General features: G+C 43.2%; 1 protein-coding gene across 1 annotated transcript in view; it reads left to right on the top strand.

Moving 5' to 3' along the window:
- Nucleotides 1-18,851, top strand: part of PRKCE (protein kinase C epsilon) — a 432,697-nt gene that overhangs the window by 209,570 nt on the left and 204,276 nt on the right. The window contains exon 3 of the mRNA XM_088477268.1: nt 14,023-14,182. Coding sequence (XP_088333394.1) covers nt 14,023-14,182 — 160 coding nt within the window. The remainder of the gene's footprint in view (nt 1-14,022; nt 14,183-18,851) is intronic.

Raw genomic sequence — 18,851 nt, 5'->3', positions numbered from 1 at the left:
AAAGGGCCACACGTTACCCCAGGGCTTGTCAGAGAGGCATAACTATACCCCTAAATATGGCATGGTCATGCCCTTTCAACCTGCATAGTTACTAAAAAAGCCTTCAGTGGCCACTTGTGACTAGAGTGTGACTGTGATCAGACTGTAATCAATGACAGAGCTATAATATCCATTAGTTACCATGACAGGACCCAGGTAGCCATCACAACTGGGTTGTGTATTACTGGGCTAAACTACTATATACTAATAGGCTGTACAGTGAACGAAAATTAAATATACTGGTCATTAATGGTTATATGTAGGTCATTGAGAACTGTGTAGCGGACTACAATAGACAAATGAGGTTTTAAGCCAGGTAAATATTAAACGACTTGACAATCTTGCCATTGGTCAGGGTGATTACCCTTCGCCCCGGACCATGGAAGATTGCCGGTACACACTAGAAGATTTGATGAAAGACTGAACAATGGCTCCTTCCGGCCTTCATTAATATGCACTGCAACACAAGCGATATTATGTGTTTGGCTGTGCAGTCTCTGATGACATGTGGGAGTGTGCAATAGTGCGTACACACTAGACGATGTGGACGATTTGTACATCTAATTCGTATAAAATCATCAAATCATCCACTTTATTGTCTAGTGTGCACCAAGCATTAGTGTTTTATTACATATAGAATGCAAAGCTCAGACTTCCTGTGACATTACAGTTAGTTGCTGGTCGGTTTGCAAATATATATTGAAAATGTGTGCCATGGGGGAGAGGGTCTGATGAATCAACCCACGCAATCGCAGCTCATAGGTGATATCCATACAGCAGGGACACAGAGCTCTAAATGGTATTAATTATTAACACTGTGTTAGTCAATGTATGGATTAGTTAAGCGGTTTATTTTTAAAAGTAATTTTTATTCCCGTGGCTGCACTCCCTTATAGCTTGGGTTCATGGAATGACATAGAGATTCAAGGGAAAAAATGTAATATAAGTGCAATAAGTATTATTGTTTTATACTCAGATGACTTCGGATATAACAGAGACTAATATGTTTTACTGTAATATTTGTATTTACATTTATAACAGTCAGTTATATAATTATACACAGACGCAATAAGTAAAATTATGTAAATGTTTATTTCATTTAATGATCAGTCATTATATGACAACTGACAATTTTGTATGATGTGTTTACTTTTTATGGTGTTTTTTTGAAAAAAATAATTTTTGTGAATCTCAGCTTATTTTAGCTATAGCATTTAGTACTGAGGGTAACGAGAGCTCTTGGCTGAACAAGTAAAGTAATATGAATGATCGCTCTCACATGAACATACAAGCATGCACATATAAATGTTTTTCTCTGTTTACATGTTTTACTAAATAAAGTATACATAGAAACTTGTTGTTTTTATGCTGTTTACTAGTATTCAGTATGGTGCAGTCGGTTCAGAGCAGATATAAGCTTTGTACACTATTCTGTCAGTATAGTGCAATCAGTTCAGAGCAGATATAAGCTTCGTTTACTATTCTGTAATCAATTTGTATCATTCCGATGACAAAGGGTTGTTTGAGGTCAGGAGTAGCTGAGGCAGCCAGTGCTCAGATGAAAATGTAATTTACAGACATCATCCCTCTTGGGGTTTATAGAGATGACACTTTAAGGTCTTATATGCAGGTGATCTATGTTGCTTTTTTTCTCTTTTCAATAAGGATTAAATGTTTAGATGCAGGAGCAGTGAGGGGAAGGTAAGCACTCTTTAAGGCTGGCTGCTTGCTTGGCAATGTCCCCGTGCTTCTCGCGGAGGTTTACGGCATAGGTTTCATCTGCAGCCAGCTTCGCGTGAATCCTGAAGTCAGTATATTCAATTAATTCTAACATTTTTATTATTCAAACTCTTAAGCTGGGTACACACTGACATCAATGTGTTGTTCACAGACATATCGCATTGGCTGTGCTGCACAGCCGATGGACAGATATGTCTGCAGACCGCCCGTACACACACAGCGGCAGCCGCGGGCAGTTTATGCGGGAATCAAAGTGTTTCCACGCGTCAGATGTTTCTATGCGGGAAAAAGGTAATTTTATTGAATAGCTTTTCCCCGATCCGGGGGGATCTTGGTCGGCAATTAGTCGCAGGGTAAACCCCACGGCTGATTGAATACCCCCCCCATATGAGGGCTACTTTTACTAATTTTTTTTTTTTTTTCCTTACCGATAGATGAAAATGTACTGATAGTTGACAGACCAAAGTTTCCGTTTTAATTGACCTTGTCCCCCTACTTTGTATTTTAGTGCTACACTATAAGAGTGGCTGTGTGATGATCTGTGTACATCCATTTAGGTTTGTGTATGAGTACACTTCGTTGTTGAGAATTACATTATTTATAGTTTTGTGTCGTGGTAAGCACTGCTACAAACCGTACTCCTATAGGCTATTATATTCCATCCGCACCATTTTCTCTGTTGACTCACTTTGCTCTTAGACTAACTTCATTTCCTCAGAAATCTTATTGGAGGTGTAATTTTACATACTGTGATTGGTAACCATGGCAACGGTATAATGACCTTTTAGTTGTATAGGAACGAAAAAATCACATACTGTTTTTATTCTTGTTGAAAATAGCAGATTGGCAGATCTATAAATGGCATTTTGAGAAATGGCTCAATTGAGTAAGACTGAGTTACTGAGTTTAGAATGAAATTTGTTCTCTTTGGACTATGGCCCTGATTCAGACCCGGTCGCTAAGCTGCGCTCGCTCGCTAGGGATGATTATCGCACATCTGCGCATGCATATGCTTCAAAGTACCCATGCGTGAACCAGTCACTGCGGCCGGGAATCGTGCGCTCGCAGTACACAGACTGGACGCTACTTTGAGTGACAGCGCCGTTTGTGGGTGGTGACAGGGGAAAGTGCTTGTGAACGGGGTAGTGGATGTGCGAACGCAGGCCTGTCTGAGCATCAAAACGGAGTTTAATGGGTGTGCATAATTGGCAAAGTAGCTTCATAGAACACGTCACTTTTTTGTATTTTAGCCTGAACTGATCGCAGTGCTTGCAGTGGGGTAGGGGCTACCTCTAGGGCTGCGTGCAGCTCCGAAGGGTCTCGATGTTACAGATTAAGCAGACACTTCCGGTAGATGACGTGTGCTACGAGAGAAAGGTGGGCGGTTTTATATATCTGCGTATCTGCGTACGCTCACTGCCATCGCTCTCTAAGACATAGAAGGAATCCTTAAGCCACACAGTGCGATCGCAGAATTTGCATACCCGTCCCCTTTTGGCAACGAGCGATCGCGGCTTAGTGGGCAGGTCTGAATCAGGCCTATATTATCTAAATCACTTGATGCTTATAGCAAAGTTCTGTGTTTCAGCAACCTATGCTGTGTCAGACCGATGTACACAGACTGCTATACCCACCAACCACAGTCTTTAGTTATCCCGACCTGCTATCTCATGCCTGCTGGCTGGCATGTATTGTTCCTCTCCAGCACCTACCCTCTCAGACAGTCTGTACTGAATATGGCGAATGGTGACTAACTTGGATCTTTTGTGGCTTTTATTCCAGTTCCGTAGAGGATTTGTCAAAGAGGATAATTACTCCTGTGCACTACGTTACTTGTACCCCTTATAGTGATGGTCAGTCACCAGTACGCTCCTCATACAGTATCCATTCTGCTGCATTGGTGTAGATGGACTATGACTGGAAACACTTGAAGCCCAACTCCCCCCATTGAAATGTGCAAGTTGTTTTGCTTAATGGTCCAAACTGCCATTTCTCTTACTTTCTGTTTTATCCTTTATTTTGTGTCTGCTATACACAGGGGAGGCAAACATTTTGTAGTCTAAACCAATATTTGAAAACGCCTCGTTTCACTAGAGCAGTGGTTCTCAAACTCGGCCCTCAGGACCCCACACAGTTCACATTTTGCAGGTCACCCAGCAGGTGCACAGGTGTAATTATTACTCACTGACACATTTTGAAACGGTCCACAGGTGGAGCTAATTATTTCACTTGATTCAGTGTGGAGACATGGAAAACATGCACTGTTTGGGGTCCTGAGGACCGAGTTTGAGAACCTGTGCACTAGAGAATTGATAGGTTGCATTGGCAGCAAATCGGCCCTGTATTCTGAATGTGTTTTTATGTAGCATTTTTGCTTTATATAGTGAAGTTGTATCTTGTATATTTTGGTGTCTTGATGCCTGCGTATATGCTTTGTATAATGTGCAGTTAGTTCAGAAGTAAAACGCTGTTTTACATTATATTTGCATATCAAACATAAACCTTTGTTCCTTTATACCATGGTTTCTGTCAGAATATACTTTGCGTACATATCACAAGAACAGGCTGTACTGATGCTTCAGGATCCTGACAAATAATAAATGCATTCACGAAGAACAGTCATTTCTCAGTGTTGGTTTATCATATCTGCTTTTCCAAGCCAGTTTCTCTGCCCAGGTCTCTCTGTAGAGATGTGGGATATTTTGATAGACATTCCAAACAACCACCCATGGCATGGAAATCCATGTAAATGAATATTTCAGTTACATAAATACATTTACTGCCAGGAACATTACATTTGTATATTGTTACAAAATCCATTTATAGGCAAATTTCTCTATTGGACTGGTACAAGTTCAAAACCTTTCTTCATGATATTGGCATTGTACCCAAATAGAAGTGTACCATGCCAGATGTAGTTTGGCTAATCCTAGGAGAACAGTATGACCCACGCAACATTTGTTTGCAGGATGCAAATGAAATAATGATTTAAGTTCCCAGACATGTATTAATAATGGCTGCTTCTGTTTGTTTCAATTAGCTGGATGTTCTGCTGAGCTATTGGGATACTTCTGTCACTATTGGGGATATACGGTGCGTTCAAAAAGTCCCTCCGTAGTGAATGTGCTACGTCTGTGACATCACACTCCAGCCACTACCAAGTTCTGGTGGCTGCCGCCTTTGCTGTTGCAGCTAGCAGCTTGATGGGGCATGTAATGGACTCCAAGTCTTCGGTAGCGGATGTTGACGCCTCAACCTCTGGCCACTCTGTGGTATCCCCGGTGGTCGTGCTGTGTGGTCCCAGGGCTGTGGTGCTGCAAGGTCTCTGGCAGCTCTGAGATTCCCCACTGGCTTTGTCTCTCTCTGGCCTCCCACAACTGCAGAGCAGATATGCCATCATCTACCTCTGGCAGGTCAGTTCCTACACTGCTCGCTGTCCGGGCCGTCCACTCATCATCATCATCTCTGCATGAGACAGAGGCACGCATTCACTGCAGAGGGACTTTTTGAACGCTCTGTAGTGACTGGTTTAAAAGAGGCTGGTGCCCTCACGATTCCTTGATAATGTTCTTTCAAGGGTGTTAGTCCTTGTAATTACACCTTTGTACCAAATGCACCCGACAGAGAAGGCCCAAGGGAGGCCACTCATTGCATAGTGTAAAAAATTTTTAATAGATAATTAACAGCATATTTGCATGTAGCTAGAATATCCAATGCAGTGGATATAAACTGTAAATCCAGTAAGCTCTTAGTAGGGGTCGGGTGTGAGATCCTGGCGGTCGGGATGCCGCTGGTCAGAATACCGACAGCACCATCTCGACAGAATCCCAACACCCATAAGGAACAAGGTAAGTTTAACCTTTACCCCTAACCCTCCCTCCCCGGTGCCTAACCCTAACCTCCCCCCTAGTGCCTAAGCCTAACCTCTCTCTCCCCGCACCCTAAACCTAACAGTCCCTCCACGGTGCTTAAACCTAACCTCCCCCCTGAGTGTCTAAACCTAACCTCCCTGCACCCTAAACCTAACCCTCCCCCCTAGTGCCTAACCCTCCCCCTAATGCCTAGCCTAACCCCACATCCTAACCCTCCCCCTCACCCCCGATACTTACCTACGGGATGCCGGCAATAAGGAATCTGGTGTCGGGATCCCAACGCTGTCGGGTTTTCGACACCGGTATTTCGGCTGTGGGCATCCCATATACCGAGATGCTGACTACATCCCCTTAGTAGAGTCACTCATTGCAATGAAACGGTTCTGTCAAATAACACCCCCCAACGCGTTTCATCTAAGACTTCATCATGGGTGTAGTTATATTTTACATTTTGTGATGGCCGTCCTCCACGTGTATTGGCCAATGCAATATGTAGATTATAAATAAAGATCTTTTTTTAGATGAATAAAACTATACTACACTATAAGAGTGGTGGCATAAGTGGGTGGTGCAGAATATTTTGAAGCTCAGTGTTTGCTAAATAAGTTCAGCTTTGTAGGGACTTTGTGCTAATTGCTGATGTGGTCATTTTTCTTTGTCTTTGTCTGAGCCACATGTGATCTGAATCAGATTATCAGTTATCAGGTCTGAGTCCAGATGTCCTTATTCCCTGCCAGCTATGAATGTTACTCTCCGAAATTCATATTCACCATTTTTTTTTAACTGTGAAATTTCTATTTTGATTAAAGTCATTGAGGTAACACTACACAGCAACAATTTTCCTTTGTTCTCTAAAATAAGCAAGAAATGTGTTAAGCTGCTGTGTCCCCTGAGTATCTGCTTCTGAGCTGTAACAGTGTGACTCAAAGTACATCACACCTTATGCAGTTTAATATGCCTAAGTAAAGACAAAGAATGCACACTCCATGTAAAGCACTTTATATTAAATATTAAATTATTTCTGCAGATACCTCAACAGTCCCAGCCTATCTGAGCCACCCAACATGCAACCTGGGTCCTGGTGCATAAACGAAAGGGCTTACATCCGAATGCCTGCTCCACTGCCTCTAATAACACCCACCAGGTTTGGGCAACCTGTGGTTGTCCAGCTGCTGTTGATCTAGAACACCCACCAGGCTTGGGCAACCTGTGGTTGTCCAGCTGCTGTTGATCTAGAACACCCACCAGGCTTGGGCAACCTGTGGTTGTCCAGCTGCTGTTGATCTAGAACACCCACCAGGCTTGGGCAACCTGTGGTTGTCCAGCTGCTGTTGATCTAGAACACCCACCAGGCTTGGGCAACCTGTGGTTGTCCAGCTGCTGTTGGTCTAGAACACCCACCATGCTTGGGCAACCTGTGGTTGTCCAGCTGCTGTTGATCTAGAACACCCACCAGACTTGGTCAATCTGGGTCTGTCCAGCTGCTGTTGATCTATAAGTCCCAACATCCTACATAGATAGAAAGCGTGAGCAATGCCAGCTTTCACATTAAGAAAAGCATTTTGCTTGATGATGTCATTGCAGAGTCGCTGACACTTCTGCAATGTCCGGGGACTTCTCAATTAACTTTTTTTGCTTTGAAGTTACAAAACAAAAGTGGAAAACCCATCAGTGCGCCATATATATGGGAACTGACATTAAAAAATTTTCAAACTAATACTATTGTTTTAAAAGCAATACATTTTTACGTTTAGTAGATGGGTAGGAAGCACATGTAACATATGTATTTTTTCACTTTTTCCAGATTACAATCATTTGCAAATCCCTTTATTATCAATTGGGCCATCATTTTAAAAGAAAGGTAATATGGAGGTCTGGGGAAATATATTTGCATGTATGAACATGGACAAGTGTAAACCGTGTGTGAAACCGCATCTAAGTCTTTAATGTATTTGCGCAAACACCTAATATGTGTTTCACCATTTATTTTTATTTTTTTTTAGAAAATGTTTTTATTGAAACACCATGATAACAAGTTGTACAAGGTGCAATTACATACATAATGACAAATTACAAATACATCCAATTCCAATGATAAAGACTGACAATGCCACTGCAAGCAATTATACCCTCCTCAATGAGAATACTTTAATAAATCGATTCTTGTGAAAGAAACAGGAAGTTCATGTCGTGAGACAGAAAATAAAACGGTAAAACGACTTTTCATGTTGTACAGTCTCTCGAGGAATAAATACATAAATCACTCTGTGGTCCTACTCGAGGAGACCTTAAAGAGAAATAAATAAATAAGGAACGCGGCCGCGGGACTAAGGAGCCAAAGGGGGAAGGGGGTGTTTCCCTTTTTTTATTCCCATGCACCAATGCATTTAGCACCTGAATGTATCTAGGACACAAGCAACAGTGAGCTTTCCCCACTTATCTCAATAGCCCATTTATTTCAGTGGGATGATTTATAGGTATGCAGTCCACACACTTCTCTGTGCCGGAGGTCTGCAGATAGAGGCCTCCGGCAGTGGTGCGCACTGGACACTGAAAATTGGCAGAAGATCCCGCCCTTCCTCCTCCCCTCGGAAGTTAGGGTAAGAGCTCAGGGGGGAGGAGGGGGGCGGAGAGGGAGTGAGAGGGGCGGCAGTGCTGCACAGGGCGCACTGCCGTCTAGCTACGGCGCTGCTTAAGGTTATGCATCCCTGGGAGGACTTGGGTTTAGGCGGCGGGGAAGGGGGGGTTAGGTTTAGGCCCTTAGAGGGTTAGACACTGGGGGGCAAGGTTAGGGTTAGACACCCCTAAGGGAGGGTTAGGTTTAGGGAGTAGAATTAGGTTAGTCAATACTTACCTTAGGACGATTGGGATTTCCTCCTCTGCCGGGATGCCGCTGCCGGGATTCCAACCGCGGGGGATGGGTCCGGCGGTAAATCATACCGATTCCGATTGATACAGTAGGTAGAGTATGCAGAATCCCAATTGAAATGAATGAAAAATGCTTCACTGTCCTCAACAAATTCCTCAATCGTCCCCAGCACTAGACAGACTGGGCTGGTTCTCACTGCTCACATAGACACCTGCAGCATGGAGTTCTCCCGTAATAACAGGAATAATAATTGTGGGGCTGGAGCCTGTATGGTTGGTGTCCATCCTACCAGGCCTGGTCTGGTTTTGCCATTTAAATGATTGCGCTTTAAAGCTGCAGAAAGAGGTCGCTGGAATCGCTCTGCTTTTGAAAACTTGGACCCTATTACATAACCCCTATAGAGTAGTATGGGTTTTATTTTTATATATGTTTGCAAGGGAGTAAATGACCTAACGGTTCAGAATATATTTTAGACCTGTACATATTATACAGTTTAGTCTTTATAAGTAGAATTGTTCACTCTGTGCGGCCATCTCACCTTCAAAAGGGCCGCACATTACACCTGATCTCAGCAAAGAGACAATACATTTACTCTAATAAAGAGACACTTCTCTGTGATATCATATCATCAGGTATTTTATATGTAGGCTATAACACACATATCTGACAATTTATTTAGATGTAAGGTTCAACTTCAAACATACCGCTGCGCAGTACTGCAAGTAGGCTCCTCTCCACCAGCCACAGACCACACAGCCCTAAACTCCCCGGTGCCACCACCCTGCATTGTGCGGAGGAGGCGGGCATGTGACACAGAAGTTCTGGCCAAGTAATAATATCAGGTTCAGTCTTCAATCACTGTTGTACGACCCACAGATCTAAACACACTGCCCCATTCAGTTATAGCTGAACCTGTGGTATAAGCAGAGAATATAAAAATGTAAAGCAGAGAATAAGAGCTGATGACCATGGGGCATAAAGCTGAGAAAATAATTTATGGGGCATACAGCATGGGCTGCAGATAAAGGATCGGAGGGACGCTGCTATTAGAGCTAGATGTATAGGAGGAGCTCCAGCTGTGTGTAGTGGGGTGGGCGATATTGTACTGCAGTAAAATGTCAGAGCATCACTGAACAATAGATTTTACTTTCTTGGTTCATATGTAAAAATTATCATTTTGGAGTTTGTGGTCCTTTTAAATTTTAGTATCTGCAGCCTGTTGTGCTTATACATTAGTCTTTTCCCATACTTGGTTGCCCCCTGCTGGTCTCTCTATAATATGACATGCAAGAATGGAATAAAAAACGTTTGTTTTTTTCTTTTTCTTGTTACTAATTGTGTACTTAAACATGGAATAAAAATAAATCATGGCGTCCTTGCCTTAAACTTGTAAGTAATCTGTTATTTTTCATTAGAATCAGCACCTGATGATGGGTAAAGTAAATCCAGATTGCATAATGGTACTGTTTTTTTTAATATGAACTTAGTGTCATAATAGCACATTTACTGCATGAAACCGAACCAAGTAGACTGTGTTAATGACAATTCTCCACTAAGTGTTACAGTTTGACATTCCAGTATACAAAGACCATGTGATAGGATCAGCTGCATTCCTTTACAATCTGTCAGGGAATTCCAGCAGGTCTGAGCAGAATTCCTTGCATTTTCCCCCCCTGCAGGAGCAAAGCATTTGGAACGCACCCGTCTGTTACAGGGAAAAAAAATAGCTGTTATTGTACAACCCAACCTCATATCTTAATGGTCTGTCACTTTTCACTGTGCTGCAAACAGTAGGGAGGAATGTTCCTGCTAATTGCCTGCTGTAGTAGTTACCTGAGCCAGGCCAATAGAGCCAATGAAGGTAAAGTGAGACCTGACTGCTGCACAGGACTCCTGTAGTAACACCATGAACAATGGTCCTGATTCAGCTTGGATCGCAGTTGCTAATACGCACGCAATCTGCCGATTGTTGTGTCCTGCGTCTGCACCGCAGTGCGCAAACTAGTTATTGCAATCAAGACTGCGATTGCCGAGGCCACGCAGACCCCTCGCAGATTGACAGGAAGCACCGTTTGTGGCTGGTGATAGGGTGGTGGTCGAGGAAACGCAGGCGTGCCAGTGTGTTCGCACGCCGTTGCAGGGGCATTCATAAATTAGCCACTGCGATGCCATACACAGTGTGAGGTCTCATAGGGTGCGTGGTTGTTAGCAATTTCTGAGTAAGGTCAGAGATTGAGCAAGTGTGTGTGAGGCTGCGATGGTTCTCTATGCGTGAGGCTGCAATGGTTCTCTATTGTACCGATGGTTTTGCTATTCTGCTAAGGATTTGGATGTGTGCCATGCGGGCGTCCTTATGTTGTGCTGAGTTTGCATTATGTTTGCAATGGATGCAATCGCAGGTGAACTGCGTGCATGCGCAATATTGGGATCCGTAGTGAATCAGGCCCAATATACACAATCTAAGATCAATGGGTGAGGCAATCATGTCCGATCTATCTATCTAATCTATCTATCTATCTATCTATCTATCTATCTATCTATCTATCTATCTATCTATCACCTCTCCAATTGTCAGTACTCAAGGCAGAACAAATACTCTCCAGTCAAGGATGATGACCAACGTTTCAATGTTATAACATTTTCCGTCGTCAGGGAATGAAAATTTTATAATGACATTTAAACATTGGTCATCATCCTTGACTGGAGTGTATTTGTTCTGCCTTGAGTACTGCCCATTGGAGAGGTGATATTGTTAATGTTTTGCAGCCAAATGGGTTAGGTTGGAGGCACCTGCTTTAATTTTATATATCATTACCTTGTGTGGTGCTGCTTGCCGTGTATCTGTATGTATATTATTTGTGTGTGTGTGTGTATATATATATATATATATATATATATATATATATTTTGGCCTAGCCCATCTGCCATCCCGCAGCCCACACTTGATATTAATATATAAATCTTAGCTGCAAATACCCTTGATAGAATGTGAAAATGGCGATCAGTGACTTCATCAAGAAATCTTCTTGTGAATTAAAATGAGATTATTATTAGTAAGTGTCTGATACTTTTCAGACTATGTTAATGTCTTTGATGCTGTCATAGAGTGATGACTTTGTATTATTAGGAAGATCTCCCCCAGCGCATTTCTCTTTTGGTTTGACTTTAAATGTCAGCAAAGTCCTTATCTGCAGTATTTATTGCCAGCCCAAAAAAACTTTTGCAATGTTGGCTGAAGTGGAGGCTTTTAGTTAGAGGCAGGGAATCTTACACAAAGTAAATGACCCATTCGATGTGATCAGATTTTGTACCATTGACCTTTTCATCAAGTAGATGGATGCCAGAGACTGATGCGCTGGGCTGACACTATCCTCATTAAACTGATACACTGACCTTGGGATCTACTTCACAGTCATTGGTTTTCCTAGCCCGCTGATTACTGTTGTAAATGATCAATATACCCAGACACGCATTAACAGTATGCAGCAGGGTGTGCCCTAAGGCAGCCTGCCCTTGTACATGTACTTGTACTGTCAGTATTGAGTCTATAGCACATACATTTCCCATCTGTTCTTAAAGGGCAACTTCACTGCGACTGACTGTTTTCGACTTATAAAGAAAGGCTGCCTTGAAGACTAGAATTTCTGAAGGCGAAGTTCTCCTTTAAAGTGAAGTTTAGTGCATTGGGTATCGGAATATAAATCATTTTAGTCATAATATAATACTAATTATGCCAAACTGATTTATGGGGATATCTAGCATTGGTATACATAGCCATTCGTGAAGCGAGCTCAGAATCAGTTGATTTGGGATAATTCGGAATAACTTGTGGTTTTCTTTACAATAACTTGTGTTCTGGTTTTAGTGTTTAAAGACAATTCTAAACTTTTCACTGTATTGAACAAGTGTTCTATATTCTATAACAAGAGACCACAATGTGAATGTGAATGTTCTTATTGAATGTTGCTGGTATACATAAAAAGATTGTCTAGTTTTCTGTAAGAAATGTAACGTACGTTACATAAAGGATTTTGCATAAAGTGTGCGTTTTATGAATCTTCTTTTTACATCCTCATGAAACCACAGCAACAAGATCTCGTCTGATGTTAACATTTGCTATAGTCAGACAATGTTTATTTGTGACTAGTGCGGCTGCATTGCCATTGAGACTCGCAGATTAGTATGGCAGTAGCGGACAGTTGTTTTCTGCACAAAGTTATAAACGCCCATATACAATGAGAGTAACTGGGGAAATGTCAATTAAAGAGTAAGTAAAACGACTTAGCTTATACCTAACTGCATATGTCATCCATGATCTGTGGCAGGTTGCAGGGAGGAGCTTCTCTAACTACACAGGCAGGCTAGGACTGACAGCTGGGCAGACTTGCTTTGCAGAGATGCACAATGTAGATTGCTTGGTTCATACAGGGTCACATGCACAAAATGGGGCATATAGTGGGACTAAGCCACATAAATCAGGGCAATGAGGCCATATGCTGAAGATGTACTGTAGCAGGAGTTGAAGCTGTCTGTAATGGAGTTGGAAGGAGAAGATACGGTGGAAAGCCAGGTCTTTCTCCATCTGTGAAAACTGATGTTTTTCGACAAAATAAAGGCAAACGGGTGAAAATGGAGAAAATAAACTGGAGAAAAGTTTTCTCCATCCCAGACCAGGAGACAAAAAAAATGCAAAGTCCCTATTTTTGTCTAAAAATTGTGGGGATTTCTTTCAGAACCCTTTGGACACCCGCCCTTCCTAATGAAAAATGACCCTAACATTTTTTCGTAACTTGCGTACTTTGGTGAAAAACGACCGCGCAAATTTTGGGTGGAGAAAAAAAAACGTTGAAAAATGATAGAAAGCTATTTTTTTTTCCCCAGGAAATTACTGTTCCACGTAAATTGGTGTACGTTAAAATGGGTGCAAGTATATTTTTGTGTCGTAAAAATGCAATTGAAAAAACTTCAAAAAAAACGCCTGCTGCGGCCACGAGCGATGCTTAAAACACTTGATGCATCCATATACCACCCCCGGAAAAACAGACCCAATAGGTTAAAACCATTTTTTTGTTGTTTTTTTTTCACCCAAAATCTGCGTAGTCTTTTTTCGCCAAAGTACGCAACTTATGAGAAAAATTTGGGGTAATTTATCATTTGGGGCGTCCAAAGGGTTCTGAAAGTAATTCCCACATTTTTAGCCAAAAGTAGGGATTTTGCATTTTTTTTCTCCTGGTCTGGGATGGAGAAAACTTTTCTCCAGTTTTTTTTCCTCATTTTCGCCTGTTTGTTGTGGTCGCCGCTAATTGAATACGGCCCTTAGATGTGTTTGAGTTGAGCCTCTTTTTCACTCTTTGATAATGTTACAAATGCTAACACGACTACCCGGTATTTAGAATTTGCGCCCGCAATAGTAACAGTCTTATTGGGCCACTATTTCTTGAACATTTTAGAGATGTTGCTGCTTTTGTACTTTGATTTAAACACTTATCTATTTCTTTTCAGCTCCCAAAGAAAATGAAGAACGAGTATTCAGGGAGCGAGTGGGTCCCCGAAAACGGCAGGGAGCAGTGCGGCGTAGGGTTCATCAAGTCAATGGACACAAGTTTATGGCAACTTATCTTAGACAACCAACGTATTGTTCGCACTGCCGAGATTTTATATGGTAAGAAGCTGTCATTTTTCATATAATGCTGAACGTAATTGTCCATCTTGCAAGTAGCAATGCTTATTCTCCCTGCACCCTCTGGGTAATTTATCTAATGGAACAGAGGCTGCAATTCACCCCATAACTATTTGTATCCGCCCCATGGAAAATTGCAGATGGGGCACAAATCAGAGAAAATGGCCGATGGAGCTTAAAGCAGAGAAAATGGCTGGCGAGACCTATACCACAGAAAGGGGCCGATGGGGCATATAGTAAAGAAAAGGGCCGATGAGGCATATAGCAGAGAAAATGGCCAATGGGGCATAAAGTAGAGAGAGGGTAGATGGGGAAGAAAGCAGAGAAAAGGGCCAATGGGGCATATAGCAGAGAAAAGGGCCGGCGGGTCCTACACCAGAGAAAGGGGCCAATGGGGCATATAGCAGAGTAAAGGGCCAATGAGCATTGAAGTAGAGAAAGGGCCAATGGGGCATAAAGTAGAGAAAGAGCAGATGGGGAAGAAAGCAGAGAAAAGGGCAAATGGGGCATATAGCAGAGAAAAGGGCCGGTGGGTCCTACACCAGAGAAAGGGGCTGATGGGGCATATAGCAGAGAAAAGGGCCGGTGGGTCCTACACCAGAGAGAGGGTAGATGGGGAAGAAAGCAGAGAAAAGGGCCAATGGGGCATATAGAAGAGGAAAGGACTAGTGGTACCTACACCAGAGAAAGGGGCTGATGGGGCATATAGCAGAAAAAAGGGGCAATGTGGCATAAAGTAGAGAAAAGGGCCGGTGGGACCTACACCAGAGAAAGACGCCGATGGGGCATATAGCAGAGAAAAGGGCCGATGGGGCATATAGCAGAGAAAAGGGCAGATGGGGAAGAAAGCAGAGAGAAGGCCATAAAGCAGAGCAGAAAAAGACATACAGGGAATAAATCAGAGTAAAGGTCCGGTGGGGCCTAAAGCAAAAAAAAAAAAGCTGACAACAGCACCCTACACAGGTGTGTGCAGGAAAATGCACAATGTTAGGTTACCGTATGCGCAGGTTATACTGTATGTGCACTGCACATCGCCCATACCTTGCATCAGAACATACAATTCTACATCACATTTGAATTACTTGCCCCCATTAAATTAGTACTTTAACTTGCCTAATGGCATGATTTAGAATACAGGATCTGCTAAAAACTCACTAGCAGCAGTTTTCTAAATTTAACCTGGTTGTAGGAAGCAGGACAATAACAGATTATGACCTTGAGATCAATGACTTTGATTCGTAGTAGAACAAAACCTCTCATTCTAGTTTTTGATGCTTTTTTTTTTTACTGTCCATGGACATAGTGACAGCAAACGGGATATATTCAGTTTCCTCTGAATGCAGTAGCTGCACGCAAATTGTCAGATGATCGCATACACACAGACAGGTTGTCATTGGAGGGTCAGATTTCTTGGTTTGATCTTTTTATTGTTAACGGTTTTGGGTCAATTTACTTATTTTTGACCACAGTGGCTGAATAATATTTCCATATGTAATAACAAAAAGAGCACGATAAGAGCACATTGCTCTTTAAAAAAAAACTGCTTTAGCTGGAGGTTACAATTTTGTACATTGAAAACATTCTAGCTAAGAAGAAGAAATAGACACATACAAAAAAAAAATATAACAATTTCCAAAATCTTGCAAATTCCTGTAAATGAATGATTGAAAATGTTTATTTACCTTGTGTGTTTCAAATTTTTACTTTTGGCAATGCTTAGACTTTCCCATATGTACCTTACATGCCCCTCAAACCTTCCAACATGCCTCCAAAAACTCCCCACATGCTACTTCAATGTCTTCCAGACCTCCAACATGCCGTCAGACCTCCATACATGTCCCACAGACCTCCCCACATACCCCACAAAACACGCCACATGAAACTTACATGCCACGTCACATGTAATCTCAGACAAATCTGTATGCCCATCACACTTCCTGACATGCCATCTGACCTCCCCACTTGGAACATACAAGAGAATACCCAGGTGGCTCTTCCACCTCTCCTATATGCCGCCTTGCACAATTCCTACAACAGAGGCATGAGGAAAAGCAGACTTAACGCCCTCCTCCTCCAATGTGCTGCACAGATGAGGTCACATGATGCAGAAGAGATGCGTTCGGCATCCCTGCGGTCGGGATGCCGATGCTTACATTACCGGCGCCGGTCAGAGTCCCGGCGCCAGCATCCCGACTGCCGGGATGCTGAAGGTAAGTAGCAGGGTCGGGACTGGGGTTAGGTTTAAGGGTTAGGCACTAGGGGGAGGTTTAGGGTTAGGAACTAAGGGGGGAGGGTTAGGGTGCGGAGAGGGGGAGGTTAGGTTCAGGCACTGGGGGGGGGGGGCAAGGTTAGGCACCAAATAGTGAGGGTTAGGGTATGGAGAGGGAGAGGGTTAGCATACCGACCAACAAGTGTCGGTATGTTAATCCCGTCGGGATTCTGATCACCAGGATCCCGACTGTCGGTATTTATACCGATCCCGATGCAGAAGCCCGCTCCACCAGGTCAGTCTAATTCTCTGCTTTATTGTAAAGCTGAGACTAAGGGCCCGATTCAGAGATGGACGAATTTGCAGAGATGCACCAAGTTTCTGTGCAAAGCGTCAATCTCAGATGCAAATGCAGAAGGTGATATCAGGCACCTCCTTGCTGCAGTTGTGATCCCAGCACTGCGACTGATGTCACAGGCTGGGATTATGGTTGCTCCTTTGGTCAGGCTGTAGGAGCTGAAGCTTTCCACAGCCTGGCTGGTGCCTGGTCACGCAAGAGGCCAGGAATCTACATCCGCCAAAGCAGACCCTGGCCTCGTCCCTCCCGGAAAACGGAGACGGCACACCTCAGTTTCCGGGAACAGCAACCAGGTACTCCCCCGCTCCTACCCCCAAACGCAGCAGCATGTCAATCATGCTGCGACCTGGGGGGTCTGCGAGCGAGATTCCGGGACACTTTCTGCACATGCGCAGACCCCTAAACATTGGAGATGTGCGTTCATCCTCAGATAAAGGTACATCTCTGAATCAGGCCCTAAGTCAGGTTATGAGCAGCCAGCTGGGGGCAAATCTGCCCCTGCCGGCTGCTGCACTATGCTCATGCCAGGAATCACATTTAGCAATACAAAGAGAAGCTGATTGGACAGTGTAACTCGAAAACGTTCATGTGTCATTCTATTGTAAAGGTTGGGTATGAGAGGCCTGGAGTCGGGATGCCGGCCGTCAAAACACCGACAGTGGCATCCCGATGCTTAGAATCCCGACAGGGGCTCCGTAAGTACCCCAACCCTCCCTTCCTGCATCCTAACCTTCCCTCCCTACTTAGTGCCTTCCCCCCCCAGGTGCTGCCTAAACCTAACCCTAAGCCCTCAGTGGTGGCTAAACCTACCCCCCCCCATGGCTTAAAGCTAACCTGGCCCGCTATACTTACGTTCAGGATTCCGGTGTCGGCATCTCAACTGATGTTGGGTTTCTGGCGCCGGTGTTCTGCCCACGGGTCGGGATTCCGGCACCGGGATTACGGCCGCCGGAATCCCATGTGGCGGCAAATAAATTACATCCCTTTTGAAACCTAGATGAGTGCACCAGAAGAGCAATGCAACATTGGAGTCTTGAACCCAGCAGGAGACAAACAATACACATAGTGAACTGAATGAGAGATCACTCACATGGCCAACTCAAGGCAAATATGGGCTTCAGGTTAGCAAGATTGAACAGAGATTATCCTTCAGGCCTTCTTGGTGGCTGTACACATCCAGGAGCAGTGGTGTTGATTCAAATGAGTATTTATTAATTTTAAATGATGTATTTATTATAAATGTACTCTCTCTCCTGGTTGGTTAATGTGCGCATGCTGGACATTGCAGAAGACATGAAGGCCGGTCATAAGAAAGTGCCTAAGAACATGCTATAGCTGAAACTATGTTTATATTCTCCTATTATCTGAACGTTATCTATTCGCTGTGCAGTACTACAATATAAGGAAATGGCAATTGACCTCAGTGATCTCAGTAAGTTTCCATAAAATAATCACAAGTATTATTGTTCAGCCCTGGAATGGTAAAGGACGGCTTTCATAATATTACATTAATTATCAGACCTTCTGTAATTATGACCAATTTACTGCTATTAGAAGTATAGTAACCTAATAGAATTATGACAACCCAACTACTTATATAGGTACAGTACATAAGTTGATAAAAAAAAACACCTTAGGGGTCTGTTTATTAAGACTGGCATTGTGCCCCCGAAAAACTAATATTCTAAATTGCTGCATATCGCCTCAATTTATAATGTTTTTTATTTTTTTCTTTCTCAGCAATTTATCAGTCTAGGGTTTGGATACCTATTGAAAACACTACTCCCAAGCACATGAGCCCGTGTATTCTAAGGTTTCTCCTCTAAAATATCATTTGAAAAGGTTGCCTATACGCAGGGTCACCAAGACTTTTGGCAGCCCAGATCCTGGAGCAAAGGGCGTGGTGGGGCTTCCGAATCTGTGCCCCCCCGCCTCCCCCCCTTCACAGCTAGTGAGGCCAAGCTCCGAAAAGCTAAACTCTGTATGCTGCAAACAGAGCCGTAACTAGACTTTTTTGTGCCCTGTACCAGAGAGAGCATTTTTTAAATAGGGACATAAGACGTGTACTCGAAAAAGAGCCATGG

Source organism: Taudactylus pleione, unplaced genomic scaffold (genome assembly GCF_031769625.1).
Source record: "Taudactylus pleione unplaced genomic scaffold, aTauple2 ptg000201l, whole genome shotgun sequence".
Classification (NCBI taxonomy): domain Eukaryota; kingdom Metazoa; phylum Chordata; class Amphibia; order Anura; family Myobatrachidae; genus Taudactylus; species Taudactylus pleione.
Note: the sequence above shows the minus strand (reverse complement) of the source record. Positions and strands in the feature narration are given on the sequence as shown.